The sequence below is a fragment of the Dermacentor variabilis genome, chromosome 3 (genome assembly GCF_050947875.1).
Source record: "Dermacentor variabilis isolate Ectoservices chromosome 3, ASM5094787v1, whole genome shotgun sequence".
NCBI classification, from domain to species: domain Eukaryota; kingdom Metazoa; phylum Arthropoda; class Arachnida; order Ixodida; family Ixodidae; genus Dermacentor; species Dermacentor variabilis.
Window position 1 is genome coordinate 181406687 of NC_134570.1, and position 18007 is coordinate 181424693.

The window sequence follows — 18007 nt, forward strand, 5'->3', positions numbered from 1 at the left end:
TCCTGCTAGTAGACTAGCACAAATTCCGTAAAATCAGAGACGGAAAAGAACAGGGACCCATAAGAAACATAGAAGAGTGGAATGGGGAGCTGCTACGAGACGTAGGAAAGGCCATGACCGAGATGGAGTGGGTCGACTAGGGGACTCGACGCGAACACGAAGACGACGACTACGACGGTCGTGGTCACTGTCCGCGGATGGAAAGCAGGCAAAGTGCACCTCATACAAACCAAAAAATCAATCCAGAAACGTCTGCAAGGCCAAAAACACAATAGAAATCTAAGGCGCAATATCGCGGAACTGAACAAGGACATTGAAGCACACTGCGCGCAGTTATGCAATCAGGATTGGGATGAGGTATGCGATGCGATGGACGGCAACATCAAGACGGCTAAGACGTGGAAGATCCTCAAGCACCTGCTCGACCCGTCTGGCATGAAGACAGCGGCGAAAGCGGAAATGACCTAGCTCAGAAACAGGTACAAAGGAAACAGCCGTGAGATGGGTGATGAAATTGTCAAGCTCTACTTTGACAGACCTACAGCCGTTGAACACCGGAACTACTCGGGCTCTCCCAGCGCTGACCTCGGCAGAGACTTCTCCCAGCAAGAAATCAAGGCAGTTCTGCAGAACATCAAGACCAAGTCGGCTCCTGGTTCCGACAAAGTGACCAACAAGATGCTCCGGAACCTGGACGATCAGGCAACGAGAAGGTTGACAGACTACATCAACGAGTGCTGCCGGAACGGCAGGTTACCCGAAGAATGGAATGGATCCCCAAGTTGGGTAAATGGTTAGAAATACAGAACATGCGGCCGATCTCTCTCACATCCTGCGTTGGTAAAGTGATGCAGCACGCTTGCCTGAGTAGAGTTAACGGCTAACTGCAGTCAAACGACCTGTACCACAGCAACACGATTGGCTTCAGAAGAGGGCTCTCCACCCAAGACGCCATGATACAACTCAAGGAGCAAGTCATAGACACCACGGGGCGGGGCTTGAGGGCAGTACTTGGACTGGATCTAAAGAAGGCCTTCGACAGGATCAAGCACACGGACATCCTCAACAGAATCTCGTAACTCGGTCTGGGCGAATGAGCGTATAGCTATATCTGAAATTTCCTTACGGGAAGAAAGACTGAATTAGACTGGACAAGGAAAAGAGCATCCAGGTGGCATGGGCAGCGCTGGCACACCGCAAGGGTCCGTCGTGTCACCGTTGCTCTTCAACCTCGTCATGATCGGACTATCGCAGAAGCTGGAGCGAATAGAAGGCATTAATCATTCTGTTTATGAAGACATAACGATTTGGACCACGAAGGATCCAAGCGAGGGCGATATGGAGAACGGATTTTCAAGGGGCGGTGGAGGCAATGGAAAATCATCTGGAGGGCACCGGACTAGAATGCTCGTTTGAGAAATCGGAACTGCTGCTCTACTGCTCCAGGACGCTAGGCAAACGCTCCAGAGACGTAGCGGAACTGAACAAAAGGGAATCAGATTAACCACGAGAAAAGGCCCGGAGATACCCATGGTCCAAAATATCAGAGTCCTGGGTCTCTGGATTGAAGCCAGGGGAACAAACGTGGAAACTATAACGCCCTGGAAAAAAAGTCACGGCGACCGTTCGGCTAATACAGAGCCTCCAACAACAAGAGGGGCATTGAAGAAAGAAACGTCGTACGGCTTATTTAAGCTTTCGCCATCAGCCACGTCGCGTACGTGGCGGCATTCGTCCACTGGAACAAAGGCAGAGAAAGACAAGATCGACGCGCTCATTCGCAAAGCGTACAGAACGGCATTGGGTCTCCCCCAAAACACAAGAAACGAAAAGTTACTACAACTCTGGGTACATAATACGCTGGAAGAAATCGCGGAAGGCGGGCATCATGGAAAAGATCGGCATAAACTACCACGGAATGAACGGCCCCAAGACGCAGATTCACCCAGACGTCCGAGCCGCAATAAAGACGGAAACATCCCGAATAAGATGCACCCCGTGCACAATGCCGCGAGGAGAAAATGCCGCACGAAAAGGGTTCTCGAAAACCACGGCGCGCGGGAGGGAGTGCTCTTCGTAGACGCCGTGCGGTACTCGCAAACCCGGACGACAATGGGGGTGTCGGCGATGACAAATATCACTCCATTTTCGCAATGGCGGTCGTATGCACGAAAAGAAAGACAGTGACTGCGGGCTCCGTAAGGGCGAGATCGTTGGAGCCAGCGCAAGAAACGGCAGTCGCATTGGCTATAATCAACGGTCGGCAACAAGACAAAACAATCATCAGAGACTCCAATACGGCTATTAGGAACTTCACAAAGGGCTGGGTCTCCACCGAGGCGGCCAAAATCCTGAACCGCAAAGCAGAAGACTTCAAGAACGGCAAAATCACACCTAAATACCTCAAAAGCATCCCGACACATATGGGAGAAGTAACCACGGATGGCCCTCCCAAACTTAACGAGAAGGCCCACCAATCCGCGCGAGAACTAACCCACCGCGGCTCCGACAGCGACGGCCCAACACGCTGCTACCCCCGGGGAAGGGGGAAGGACAGCGGCGGATTGATGGAGAACACGGAGGAGGCGACAACGACGAAGTAGCGATAAAAGACGACAGGGGCAGACTGGTCACGTACCACAACATACTGACACACTGTACGAAACAAAAAGAAACATAGCCACAACCCCACAAACAACTCTACAGGTCTCAGGAAACCGATTAGTGAAGGTTGCAAACCAGAACGTTCCGAGACCCAGTAAACTTAAACAGAGTAAATTCAACGCAATACCCAGACGCGAGCTGCAAGCTCTGCAAGCACGAACACGCAGACATGGCACACATCTTATGGAAGTGCACAAAGATCAGACCGATATATGTAGAGGACAACATAGAACCGGACCTTCTCGAGGAGCAATGGCTAAGCGCTCTGACAAGATCCGAACTACACGACCAGCTATGGGCTATCCAACGGGCCCGGGCAGCAGTGGAAAGGCCGCACCGCACATAATGCCGGGGTGGCCTGAGCCCGGGCTGGCAACTCTACAGGTCCTTTGCTCATTAAAGTTTTTTCCCTCCGTCCTTAAAAATAAAATGTGCTTCTAGCTTTTTTTTTCGGTTTTATATCTTTATTTGGCCGCTTCATTTGTTGCATCAATGGGCGGCAGTTTCACTCTTATCGCTTCACCTGCCATTCTCTTCGTCTGCTGCTGCTGCTTTGTATCCACGTGAACGATTTTTTCGTGGGCTGTGCAGTTTAATGCTTTCTATACCGGCGAATGTTTCGGCTATACTGAAAAAACTGCCGAAAGGATACAAGGCGTACTGCGCGGCTGTGTAATGTGGCAACTCGGGGAGCAACACAAGGACGAAATTTTTCCATTTCCCAGCAGACGACAGCTAAGAAAAATTGTTCTGTAGCCGTTATGAAGAAACAAGTGCTATGCTTATCAGAGCGGCTATAGGTCGAAAAGGAAGATCTTCCATGGTTGTTTCTTTTTGAGCATATACATTTTTGTTTTGGTTTGGCGCGGTACACGTTTTTGCGGTATTGTTTTTGACAGTTGCACAGGGGCCGGTTGATGCTAGCTGTCTCGCAGAGAGGAAATTTAGCTTCCGCATGTGTTAGCATTTCCTCTTCATTTCTCCAACGAGTAGAAAACGTACAATTTATATCGGCCAAAGATGTTTGAATACTTACTGCACAAACTGGTTAAGCTGGAAAGCGGTGACCAATTATTTGTTATGACATTACCACCTTTGAATGGTCATGAACATGGCAAAAGCAAGAAATATCAATTACGTAGCAGTCACCGTTTACGTTTTCAATTACAAGAAGAAGTTCAAGTTACCTGTGTTACGACATAAGTTCTCTTCGATTTTAGCCTGTGCTTAGAAGAACCGATGTCTGTTAGAAAAGTATCCCAGATTTGGCCGAAGAAAGGAAACTGGCATAACTTCAGCGTTGAAAACCTAATCATTCTCAAAGATGCCTCCTTGGGACTCCACACACTTCTCCCAGCGGTGCTGCCATTGTTGAAAGCATTCAGAGAAGGCATCTTTCGGAATATAATGCCTCTTTCGGCTAAACTGTCGCTGAAGTCATATTGTCCTCTCTTGTCTGAAATCGCGCTCCTTGCAATGGCCTCTTAATTTTGGGAAACAGCCAGAAGTCGCAGGGGGCCATATGAGGAGAGTAAGGAGCCGGTTGAACTACAGGAGTCTGGTTTATCGCCAAAAAAGTCTGAATCAAGTGCAAGGAATGTACAGGAGCATTGTCGTGATGGATGCGCCAATTTCCTGTTCACCACAACTCCGGTCTCTTGCGCCGCACAGCATCACGTAGACGACTGAGGACATCCGTGTAGTACTCTTTGGTGAGTGTTTGACCCTGTGGTGCGTCCTCGCGGTGTACTACATCGCGGGAGTCAAAGAAAGCAGTCAGCATAACTTTGACATGTTGCACACTTGGTGAGCTTTCTTTGGCCTTGGCGACGTGGAATGCTTCTACTTTGACGACTGGGATTTGGTTTCCGGGTCGTACCCGTACACCGAAGACTCGTCACCAGTGATTATAGTGTTCATGAAGTCGGGGTCACTATTTGTGGAATCCAGCATGTCCTGTGAGACCTCAACACGAAGTTGCGTTTGCTCCACCGTGAGCAGCTTCGGCACGAATTTCGCCGCAACTCTCTTCATGGCCGAATGTTCGGTCACAATGGAATGTGCAGAAAAAGGGCTGATGCCCACCTCTTCCGCAGTTTCTTGGATAGTCACATGACAGTCCCGCATCACCACAGCGTTGACTTCGGCAATGACCTGGTCATTTCGGCATGTTGATGGCCGACGGGAGCGTGGCTCGCACTGAACCGACGTGCGGCCGTCTTTAAACCGGTTGTACCACTCCTTAATCTGTGTGCTGCTCATAGAATACACACTGAAAGCCGCCTGAATCATCCGAATGGTTTCCATTTGGCTGTCCCCCAGTTTCTGGCAAAATTTGATGCAGTAGCGCTGCTCCAGTCCCTGCGCCATTTTCGTTGCAGTAAAAAACCAACGAGAGCACTGCGTACTACCTCCCTCAAATGCTTCCTCCCAACGACTGACGCTATCGGCAGGCGGGAAAAAATTCTTGCATGCGGGCTAAAGTTCAAGGTCAGCTGATGCAAGCGCGCTCGTTTCATATCCATCAGGTGTTGGCAAAAAAAAATTAGGTCGGACCTCGTATATTCAAGTGCGAATAAAGCCACTGCAAGAACTCTCTCTTGCTTTAACAGCGTTGACTGGTATGTATGTAACGCAGTATTGTTATCGCTTGCTCGTGCGTGGCGCGCGACGTTCCCGATTAAAGGCTAAACTAAGACGCCGAACAGTTTTCGCGGACAATGAGTGAATTCCCGTTCGCAAATTGTCACGCCGCGCTTGGCGCTACAGCGTACAATACGGCGAAGCCAGTTCTTGCCGCGCGCCGCCGGCTTCTCCCCAAGTTTCGTTTGCCGCTTTATATCAGAAATTCTACCGCAGGAAAAAATTCCAATGCTCAGTTGCACAGCAGCTTTACACTGTGAGAAGTTCTCCTCTTATGAGTATTTTGCAGAAAAATTAAGCCAAAGTAAAGAAAACGCTCATTTATCTAGTCCTTAACAAGATCAATCAAAAACTTTCATCGATCGAAAAAGCTAGCTCTAAAAACTGATTCCTAGCATTCACAGCCAGCTATTGAGAACCAGCAATGCTTAACACGTTATATAAATATATGGTAGCACTATAAATTTGAAATTTGCTTATCAATTTTTGGACGCATACTTCTACTTCAAACCTTGCAAGGAAATATCACAACTAGCTTGCATGGATTGAAAGTATTATTTCACGTGAACAGCTTCATTTTTTGTGACATGCACTCGAAATTTGATAATGAAGGGGCTCTTCATATCGTGTTTCCATAAATGATAAGCAATGCGTTATGGCACGCAAGTGTTGCCAATGGAATTTACATTACAGGGAAATATGACACTCTAGCATAGGGTGCTGCGCTTGTCCTGTGTGCCTGTCTGTAGCGTTCCATCACACAACGTGCAAATTTGCCGAAAGTATGACGACGAGCCCATCAAAACGTTCTAAGTATGCATGTCTATTTACAGGTTCTGCACCGCACAACCGAGGCCAAAAAAGGAAAACACACTCACCAGAGACCGCACGCGTCATCAAGCGATTGATCAATGATTCGCGATTAACGCAAATCAGCGAAGTTGGAGAGCTGCAGAAAGATTATCACGAGAGAAACCCTAGAGAAGTGAATGTATCACATAAGCCCACAGTTTTACCAACTCTTGCAGTGCCAGGTGATGCGCCATTATCGCAAGAGGAAGGGAAGGACATGGAGAAATATTTTGTGGAGCATGTTGGGGTGGTCGCGCAATTGTGCGGTGTTTCCAGTGTACTGAATTATTAGCTAAACATCAGTCTACTATAAGAAATATTTTGCTCTAACAAGTGTCGCATAGACCTCCTGCAGTAGTTCTGTTATGTGTGGCTTATGCTGCGTATAAATGACGTCAAACCGGATATAATGAATCAGCGTGAGAGCAAATCTGCTGCAAGAAGAAAGCTTCAGAAGTGTGAAGATTAGGAAGAATTCTCTTGCTGATATTTTGTTTTTTTTGTAATTCCGATAGTTCGTAGGGCGGTCTCCTGATTAGCCTACCTTTAGGAAATAGTTCGGCATATTTCAGTAGATGTATGAGCATCGTGCAGCGTATTCTTTATACAAACAATCATTGCTCACACACTTGAACCCTCCTCTTTAAGGATTATTTCATAGCTACCATACATGGATCTTGGGATGCTGTAGTCTTCTTGAGCTTACTTCAGTGTGGAAGTAATAATCTTGCTCGACACTCTTGACTTCAGTGGTTTCATTAACATGGCAAAAGTGGCAAAGCAGGGAGGGGAGGTCTCCTTTCGGCAAAGTCATTAATAATCTTTTTGTAAGGAAAGAAAGCATGGTGTACCAGAAATTAGTGTTCTAGAAAAGTTGAAATGCTTTCGCCTCCTTGTTATGTCGACACCGAATTTCTCACGACGGGTGACCTCCGCCAATGATGACACTCGTAACATAGATCTAACACCTGTTGTATGCTTCAACCAATTTTAACGAAACTGAGCCTATAGACGGTGTTAGCGAAACTGGATAATGTACATTCTGCATATTAGAGGAAGGTCTTGAAAACATCCAAAAGAAAATTCTACTGAGCAGGTAGCCCTGATGCATTGAGTACAGCCGACTTGCGTTGCTTATAAAAATTATTTCTCCGTGTCCCGAAGCTAGGCGCTCCATAATACTTTTAAGCAACACTCTGTCCTTGCCCAGCCACTAATGACGGTCAGCCGCTGGTTGGCACGCGCTTCTGCTGCATTCACTGCTTCTCAACAAATAAAACGTAGCGCTGTTTGTTGTTGTCTTGTAACTGTGCCATTTATGCCTAGATAACGACAGAAGAAACGAAATTCATTACAAACTTTAAGAAACATCTGCGATATGCTCGCAAGAAATCTTGAATAGGTACATTGTTCGCAATGTTACAGATCTGAATCAAGTTTTTCTGGTCCGACATGTTGTATTGTGAAACAAAACCACATATAAAGAAAGGCTATTGACATTCTCAATATAATTGGCTGAATGTTTATCGCCAAATCAGCACAAGGAGGGCTATGCAGAAAATGGACAAAGTATGACATGTGCTTCTTTTTTTTCTGACCAGCAAGTATACCAGTTGTATGGAACAAAAATGTTTTTTTTACTTGGACGCAAAAAATGTGGATCTGCAGCTCTTGATAAACTTTTCATTATTCTCAAATTACTGTTGCGAAGAAGAATGCTTTGGTAGAGTTGTCTTGTGTGCAACAAACAAACATGGCTCTGTAGCAAGTTTCTGTCTATCAGTAATTGTAGGAAGCCGAAAGATGTATGATCGCATTACAGAATGCGGCCATTTGTACGGGCCAATGAGACACTCAGCTCTACTGTTTTGTGTTGTGTGTTCGATAGCTTGCTGTTCCATAGGTTACTAATAAAAACAGGGAATAAACCACATTCCTTGCCTACTTATGTTTTGCCGAAACAAAATAGGCGCGCGACATGGCATGCTGGCTCGCGCATCCTGAACAGAAAAAGACAAGTTTTCGCACATATGCGTTGCGAGTAAGAAAAGAAAATTAGAAGCCGAAGGGTGTCGAAAACGAATCTGAAAGTGCAAAACAATCTGAAAAAATAAATACAAGTGGTGTTGGTTTCCGCTGGCGCCTCAGAGAAAATCGTTGGTTCGTCGAGCGCGTAGCAGACAAGCTGGATGGCGCTTCTCCCTCGTGCATCAACAAAACTGTTGCCATGGAAGCATGCTTGGTTCTTTCTGTCTTTTCCTCTCGGAGTTAGGCCTACCAAGCACCAGAGGAGACATTGGCGCTCGTGACGCAATTCCCGTTTTACCTAATTGGTATGCCAGCTGACATAGCCGTGGTTCTACTTAGTATCCGGACTGTTCTTTGCTCATTTTCTAAACAGCGTGTAAAGGTAGGACAAGAATAAACAAAGGGCGAGGCGCGTACTATCCATTTGCGCCGTTACAGAGAAAGAATGTTACAATCTTTTTCCTTGAGACAGGCGCAAATATAAGCAAAATTCTATTGCGGATTACAAAGACTACGTCGTCAATAGCATCAACACGTTGCAGAAAATTGACTCAATTAAACATATTTTCAAATTACGGTAGCGTTTAATTTGTCTTCGGAGATGTTTGCAAATTAGCTTCTTTACATCATGTTTAAATAAGCACACAAGTGATTACAGACATCACCCAAAATTACACTTAAACACTTGAACAGTATAGACAGCTCTGCCATCTCTCCAACTCTGCCTGGTGCAGTTACGAACCACGGGAATGGCACTATAAAGCTTGGATCTCTGCCCCAACTTGAAGCGCTTACTACACGTCAAGCAAATGGGACCACTTTTGCACATACCTATGGCTAAAAAAATATTTCACAAAGTACGAAAGCTTTTTATTGCAGCTACATGAAGCATTCACATTTAGTCATCAATAGTAGCGCTTAAAATTTCTGCCGAAGGTTGAATGCGTCTGAAAGGAAACCATGTAAATCCACGAGGCTCTTTATCTTGAAGTGGAGTAGTGCAATATTGCCGTATCGCAATAAAGTGCACTATAACGTGCACGTTGGTGTTTTAAACAGCGATTTAATAGTCTTCAGGTGTTCCGGACAACCTCACGCAATATCTCAAGAAACCTTTTATGTGCGCCTTTATATGAGGCAGGCGACATGGTGTGTTGGTTAACAGTTTTCAAATAGAAGTTCTGTGACTTTAGGCGAGGAGAGACGGCTCAAGAGCACATAGGTACATAGTTGAGAATAGGTGATATTCTCAAGTCACTATAGCGAAATTTCAACGTGCCTCACACTCCAATCTATTACGCAGGAACGTCGGCGTGCGAGTCGCAGAGTCGTTGTGGAACTGTCTCTCGCGTTGTGGGACGTTATCTTTAAGAACACGCTGGAACATTCACACAAGCTCGTACGTTAGAAAATTTTGAACCGTCAATGTCTTGGTACACATCCTTTAATGTTCACTGATATTACGCGGTACCCCGTTTACTCCCGTCTGTTTCTACGGTTACCACCAGTGAATATGAGTGCACCTAGAAGGCCGGCGCCCAAGACCGCAGCACCAGCAAGGGCCGCTGGCTGTATGTAGCTGTTGACAACAGTGCGGGCATCCAGCTCGTCAGCAGGAAGCGCTATATTTAGTTCACGCAGAAGGTCTTGCGCCCACTTCTGGCAGTTGTTGTCCGTAAGATGGTATCGGCCGGAGTCGCACATCTTCCTCATGTACTGCTCAATGCGTGCTCTTGGAATGCGCCGCTTTGCAAGGTACTTCTGCAAGAGAAAGAAGTTCACGACATCAGTTGTTGTGGCTTATATTATGCGAATGCGTCAAATGGCTCAATGAGCGAAACGACAGATAAGTTCTTGTTAGGTGTGATGCCACGTCACGACCACTCCTCGGCGGAGTTCCCATTGGCCGCGACGCCAGGGTACAGCAGCTCGCAGCAGCAGTGGCGCACCAGGTGTTGCGTTAGGGGAACGGGCATCGCAACGATGCGAAATCACCCTCGTTGTCAGAATCCTGCGTTATACGCTCGTTCCTTGTACGCGCAAGCTCTCGCCTGCGTGCGAAGTACGCCTCGGTAAGGCCAAATCAAAAGGCTCCAAGCCTCTCAACACGTTTGCCTGAGAGCAGTTCATAACTAAAGATACTGCTCAGCGGTGTTCAATTGGACATTATTGCTTTCGCATTCACAAACCATAAGTGCTTCTTAGGCGTCCTCGGATATTTTTTTTGTGCCACCCCAGGACAGAGGGCGAAAACCGTCAGGCGTACAAAAAAAAACGCCAAAATGCGTAAAAGGTAGATGGGTGCACTTTTGAATGTTGTTCGAATACCAGGGCAAGTATAAAATAGGGAATATTCAAACGCCAGCTACATTACTGTAGCGACACTTATTTCGCTGAAATTCGGCACGACGTCTGTGCTGACTAGTACAACAAAATTAAACATCAGCTTCGAAGGATCGGTTTTAAACACAACACCACTCATTGTTATTAAAAACCGCACGAATATTCTTTCAACATCCTTAAAACCATGCTGCAAATAACTTTCCGGAAATAAATTGCTGCGGCATGGAATCAAACTTTCCAAAGCGCTAAAATATGGCTTCCCCAAAACAGGGAGATGTTGTGGTAAGAGGAGAAAAAAAATCTGCTGAATTACTTATGTGCGGTAGAAGACATGAAAAGTTCCCGTTGCAACGAAAGCGTCACAGGTCGTAGCTTATATGATAGAAATGCTACATAACTAGACTGTGAGGTACACTACATGACAAGAAACAAGCACAATTCACAGGCTTCCATGTGGGATTCTGCCGCAAAACCTAAAGCAAAACTGTAATTATACATATTGTTTCTGCATGGCTCCGAATGCGTTTGTCTTTGTTATACTTCCGATTACTTCCGATGCTCTATTTAGCTGACGGTGAAAAAGAAATAACCATACTTTCCTGGCCAGTTGTTGCGAAATATTTTGTCAATTTCGACAGCCGTAAACAACGGTTAGTTTCCTAGAAAACAGGAATAATAATTGTCAGTGCTTACTTTCCGATTAGTATTTCGAACATACAACATTTGCCCACCCCTATTAAACAAGAATGCGTAGAGAGTACAAAAGAACGCAATCAGGGATTAGTGCTTCTGGTATGCAAAGATGCTTGCGCGTTCTATATCTAACGCTCCCGCTCACCAGCGTAACAATGGCGCGTCAGTAGGCCGGGAGCATGACAATGGCTTCGCGGAAGGCGAGTTCCTGCTTCCCGCCAGCTTGCACAACCGCTGCACTCGCGGTCTTTTTCGCTGTACCTGACGCCGTACATAAAAGGCCCGACATGAAATTTATATGGCACCATTCTTGCTATATAGCTCTGCTCCTACCGAAAGGTGGAGTTCGTTGTCGAGTGGTCATCCACCTATCGTCGTGCCTTTCTAACTGACCGATGACAGCCATGCACGCTCTCTTGAACGACTCATATAACCGATTTACTCCGCGCTTTGCTCTGCGCAGATTAACTGCTAACAGAATAGCGCTAACAGATCCGAAACAGATCATAAGGATCTAAAAGTGCTAAAAAGAGACTTGGCATTCACCATCTTATGTTAGGTAGCAAGTTTGTAAGTGCCTGCCATGCCACATTGCCATGTTACCGTGATCATCTTTCCTCATTGTCACTGTAATGCTACTGTCGCCTATTTTTTATCGAATTAACTGCCATATTGATGCCACCTAGACGTGAGCCCATAAAATTGCCTGCTTAGCAACCCCATCGTTTCTTCTGGCGAAGGCCGTGTCACGGTCGGAAAGTCAGCAAAAAAAAAGATACTTCCGTTTACACGTGCGTGGCCTTCAGTGTCTTTCATTAGACAATACACGAACCTATTAAATATTCCCTTCGGGAAATATCAGAATGTCCCACGTAACCTGCGCCAAAATGTAAAATTATGCGAGTGTCTCATAGCTACAGAATGGAGGTGTTTTTACATGCCGTCTGTTTGTGCATCTGGTCTAATTACATCATTTATTATAATTTAATCAACGTATAAATTACATTCACAGCATAAGTGTCAATAATAAAATTGGAAGCTGTCAGCAAAAATTCCCGTCTATGTTTCTGTAGCGCAATACGGGCTACATAAATATTTTTTCCCAAGCATTAAAGAAAGCCTGAAAAACACGAAAACGTGCCACGCAACCAGTTCGGCGGTTCTTTTTGCTTGCTTTTGCGGGCTTCTGCCACGCGTACATGACTATAGGATACTACAACATCCCAATTGTTGCCATTGGCGGAGACGCAATGAGACATGTTTCATTTCATTTATTTTACCTTCAAGGCCTGTGAAGGCTTTACAGAGGGCAGTGGGTTATAGGTAAATTCAAGCAGTAAGTATTTCAAGAGAAAGTAGTGTTGGTAAAAAGGCACAACACGTGGACGGTGGTAGCAGAGTTAAGTGCCACCATCTCACCATAGCGCGTCAAGTACTCGACACATGCAATAATCCAAGCACGATCAGTATGACGTTTCCGAAGGGGGCCGAGCAAGTGCATACTAACATTTTCAAATAGTAAAGTATGTTGTTTCACTGGCTGCAAAACGTCTGCAGGAAGAGTCGCCGGCAACTAATGACATTGACTATCTGCATAACTGACAAAGTGCTGTCCTGTTATTCGCATAACATTGATTCCCACCGGGCGTGCAATCTGGCGGATTTTTTAACATTGAAATTTACTGACGTCATGAAACCCCGTAATGCTGGCGAGATAGTCGTCGAAGTCATGTTTGTTAGCGTAGGAGTATGGTGACGAGAGGCGAGATAAACTGGTTCTGCATGTTTCTCCGGGGCAACTGTGCTCTTCGCGAAAGCGTATTCTCAGTCTTTCTTTTTCTTTTGAAATTGAGTCACCCAAGCAGGTTTTCATTTTCTCCGCGCACCTTTCCCACGTGGTCATCATGCCTAGCTAGTTATGTTCTAACCAGAGAAGTGCAATTCCGGTGAGAAAAGAAAACGACATCTGCAAGTTGGGCCGTGAGTTCTACCAATTGGGACCGCTTATCCGTTGATAATAGTTCAGCCAGTCGCACACACCCTTCAATGTTTTACGGAAAAAAGTGCGCGGTTCATTCTGAGCGATCCAACAGATGACTTGCATAGGGTACTCAGTATAACCTTGCATGCTTGTGTCATGGCTACCGCTAGCTGTTTGTGAGTCGTTCATGTTCATGTCTTCAGGCGGTAGTCCGTCCAAGCGGGCCAGGGAAATTTGTCCCAGGGAAAAAATCCCCTGACTATACGGTATGTACACAAGCACAAAGATGTTTGTGCATGTGTGTGTGTGATTTATGGGAAGCTGTTCACGTGGTAGAGGTACAAAAAGGGATAAAAGAACTATATAAAAGGGTGTGGTCGTGGCCAGAATATTGTGAAGAGGAGCTGCGATAGTAGAGAAGTCACGGACAAAGCAGCACGTCTACAACGCTAAATCGAGAAAGCTAGAAACGTCTTTAGTTGCGGTTAGTTTTGAGAAATGCAGCACGGTAGGAACTTTGTCGGGATCTGGCTCAAACCTGTGCTTTCTGACGACGTGACCTAATAGTTTGATGCTGTGGCTCGCAAGTCCACACTTCTTAGTATGTATGCCTTGGCTAGACACGTGAGAACGCGTCTAAACATTCCAGGTGCTGGGAGAAGCTAGACAAAAAGATGACAATGTCGCCCAGGTAACAAAGGTAGGTTTTCCATTGGAAGCAGCGCAGTACGGTATCGATCATCCGTTCAAAGGTGGCTGGCGCACTGCACAAACAAAAGGCATAACAATGAATTCGAGAAGGCCATCGTTGTAAACGCCGTCGTTTCTTCGTTGGGCTCATGTACTGGGATCTGCCAATAGCCAGAGCATAAGTCGAGGCTCAAAAAGTATTCGGCAACTTGTAAGGCAGCCAAAGCATCGTCAATACGAGGCATACGGTAGACATTCTTGAAGGTAATTTTTTAGCGCTTTATAATCGACGCAAAAGCGCACCGTGCGGTCCTTTTTTTAACTTGGACAGAAAGAGTCGACAAAGGGCTTGCGGAAGGCCGTACAACGTTCCGAGTGAGCATGCTGTTGACTTGGTCTTCAATTACCTTGCGTTTAGAAGCCGATACACGGTAAGGGCAGTGGCGAATGAGGCGGGATCTGTCTGTTTTGATGTGATGAGGGGCCACCGTTGTTTGACCCAAGCCATCCGAACAAACGGTAAAGTAAGTTTGGTGTTTCCTTAATTTTCTCAGCAAGGCATCAGTCGGCGTTTAGCTGAGATCTGAGCTCAAAGTGACTGTGGCACCACTGGGTGAACCTTCTGTGGGCATACATCTACCTGTGCGGGGGACGAAACAAGTGAAGCAGTGACGACACATACTGGTGCAGCGTCGATAAGGATGACCGCAATGGATCCCTCCGGCAGAAGTAGTTCTCCTGTCGTGTTCTAGGCGGTCAGACAGTCGCAGCTGTGTGAAAAACGCACTAGACAAGAGGCGATAGCGATTTCTCAACAAATGCAGTATTGATAGCGAAGCAACTGCGTCGCCATCTATATTTTTTATCAGAGCGCTTGGTTTCCGTATAATGTACAAGTGGTCGTTCGTGCAAAAACGACAGCCGACGCAGCATACAAGAAATCGCATCTTAAGATGATCGTATGAACGGACGACGAAAGCACGGTAAGCTAGATATGATGGCGAATTCCGTCGATGAGGACACGAGTGGTACACTGTCTGGTAGGATAAGTCGGATTGTCATTAGTGCCAAATGAGACGGGGACAACATTAACTGCACTTTGCGGAGACGAAAGCACAGTTCACGACGAATAACAGACGTGGCGGCACAGAGTCTATAAGCGCGTCGACGGAAACACCTCCCACAAGAACAACGAGTAACTTTGCTGGGCTGGCAGGAGGAACTATGACAGTTCGAGCGCAAACACTTCCTACTCCGAAAAGTTCAGCTTCTAGTTTTCCGAATGGCTGCGGAGAATTCTAGGCAGGACGCAGGGGCGATGAAGTACAGAAGAATGGTGACGGAGAAGGATGACGTGAAGAGCGAGAAGACCGAGACATGCCTAGGGACCGCGGCAGTGAGAGTGAGCGACGTCGCGATGATACATAGAGTGTCGCAAGGTAGGCGTCGGATTTGGGAACAGACTCTCTCTCATAGGCGGAATAACCACGTCGTTGATCTGACTTGATGGCGAAGATTCCCTAGGACCATCCATATAGCTGCTATCCCAATCAAAAAATAAAAGATAAAAAAAATACTTCACTGGAGCCGTCTCAGTATGCCTAAGAATTGTGCCACCTCTTCGTCTACACGCAGCCCTGTGTCATTATCAAACTTGGTCTGACCAGTACAAACCGCTTATAAATTTTTTTCGGTTGTTATCGACCTTAATGAGCTCGATGCGACCCTTATCAACTCTCATGATTTGTTATGAACATTATCGCACTCCATCCGACACTTGACCCATAATGGTTATCAACCTTATCGCAATCGGTCCTATATTTATCAACCCTTTTCAGTTCTTATCAACGTTATCTGACATGAGACGACCTTTATCAGCCCTTATCGGTCCTGTTCAACCATATCGGGCGTCACCAGACCGTTTTCAACCCTTGTCGGTCGTTATCAACCTTATCAGAATTGCTCCGATATTTGTAAACCCTATCGCTCTTTAGCACCTTATCCATCTGCGTCAAACCATTATCCACCGTGATGACACCCATAAGCGCCTCGTCGCTCCTTATTAACTCACTGACTGCTTATTTGCCTGGGTTGCGCGCGGCAAAGGGCATAAGCCATCAGAGATCAGTGGCATTTCGGTAGCTGAAGGAATGCCCGAACGGAAGGCACATCCCGGGGCCACCGGACTCGTTGGGGATGCGGTGTGTTTTGCATTAAATTATGGCAAAACCGAAATTTTCCTGATATCTACAAGGCGCTAGGAAGACTAGAGATGTCATCCTAGAGATTGCTTTTATTCCACCGTCACCAAATTTTTCAACAAACCCCTAGTAAAAACTGTTGTCGCGTGGCATTTGTTTTATCCGCAGGTACAACACATTCATTAATTTATTTATTCGCTTATTTATTTATTTTAGGACCTCCAGGGCCCATAGGGCGTTACACAAGGGATTGTAAAGAATAAATAGAAAAAAACAGAAAGCAAAATTAGGGAACCTATTCAAGCGCATTTTTGAAGTCACTGGGGTCCGTAATATATACAATAGAGATGGGCAAGTGGTTTCAATCACTATAAGGTTGAGGAGCGAAATAATGAAAGTGTTGGTTATTGTGACAACGAGAAACAAACACTTTATAATGATTATAACACTCATATGCTTCAGATATATGTACCTTCTGGAAGCATGTGTGTTTTGCCCAGTGGGTAAGACACTTCGCTTCTGAGCTTGGCGGTCGTAGGTCCAAAACTCCACTGCCAACGTTTTTCCTTGCAAATTTGTTCTGTTTTACTTTATGGAGCGCCTCGTGTTAAGCGTTTCGAACGGACAGACATACCGATTTACAGATTACCAGAGTAGTCGCCTAAAAATTCTTACGTCATTAAGAGCAGTTCGTATCATCATTCTAAAGCTGGTACAGCGCAACATAGAAAGGAAGAAACAATACGAGCCGGCGAGATATTTCGTGGAACTTGCCAATAAACCAGTTGGAAGTCAGCCTTCTGTTCCTTTATCTGGCCTGCTCGGCTTGTTTCTTCCTTTTCATGTTGCGCTGTAGCAGTTTTAGAATGCAATACCAACTCGCCCAATTTTCAACCCTAGTGATAGTATCATTATGCTCTCCTATATAGTACCCCACAATAAAAATGCAAGAGTGAAATGTGGCCATTCCTAAACGGTAGGAGCATCCCAAACTACAGAGCTGATTTCAATAGCACAACGCCTCAAATGTAGTGTTTTGCTTAATGTTTTTGGCAAACGGTGACGTAGTAATAGGTATCAGTGTTCATTGCTTACTACACGAAATAATTGTATTTTTGGTAGTTAACGAGACATCTCAAGTACGCCGTACCAAAAACATGCCCTCACAAGAACACGTGAACGCAGTATTGTCGGGCTGTACTTTTTTTTCTTTTAAATCGTACTGCGGAAGCTCCAATTACAGACCACCTCCGTTTCAATATTGTGTTCCGTAAATCACATTTCCTGGCACACACACACACAGGGCGCACACACAGGCGCCTTGTGTGTGTGTTTCTTCTTTGTCCTCCATCATTTTAGCGCCATCACTTCAGATCATGCTTAACCAACATGCCCAACTATCCATCCTAACGTCGTATATTTCTTGTGCATCGGGCTCTTCACTATCTGTTTCTTCTGGGCGCCCTGTGTGTGTGTGTGTGTTTCTTCTTTGTCCTCCGTCATTTTAGCGCCTTCACTTCAGATGATGCTTAACCAACACGCCCAACTATCCATCCTAACGGCATACGACAGACATCGCGAGCTCATGACTGCAAGCTTACCGTTATCATTGAAAAGGAAAGTATACAATCAGCGCATTTTACTGGTGCTGACATATGGAACAGAGACTTGGAGACTGACAACAACACTTGAGAACAAAATAAGGACTGAACAACGAGCACTGGAACGAAGAATGCTAGGCATAACTTTAAGAGACAGAAAGAGTGAGGTTTAGAGTAGAGAACAAACGCGTATAGGCGACAGTCTAATTGACATGACGAGAAAAAATTGCCGCTGGTAAGGTCATGTAATGCGTAGACTAGATAACCGTTGGACCATTAGGGTGACAGAATGGGTACCTAGAGAAGGGGAG

General features: G+C 45.8%; 1 protein-coding gene across 2 annotated transcripts in view; it reads right to left on the reverse strand.

The window, feature by feature from the left end:
• Positions 1-7388: 7388 nt before the first annotated feature.
• Positions 7389-18007, reverse strand: part of LOC142576556 (uncharacterized) — a 124096-nt gene continuing 113477 nt past the window's right edge. The window contains exon 3 of one of the 2 annotated variants that reach the window (XM_075686729.1): positions 7389-9948. In XM_075686729.1, coding sequence (XP_075542844.1) covers positions 9664-9948 — 285 coding nt within the window. In that variant the 3' untranslated portion in view covers positions 7389-9663. The remainder of the gene's footprint in view (positions 9949-18007) is intronic. The other variant, XM_075686728.1, reaches the window with a different exon arrangement.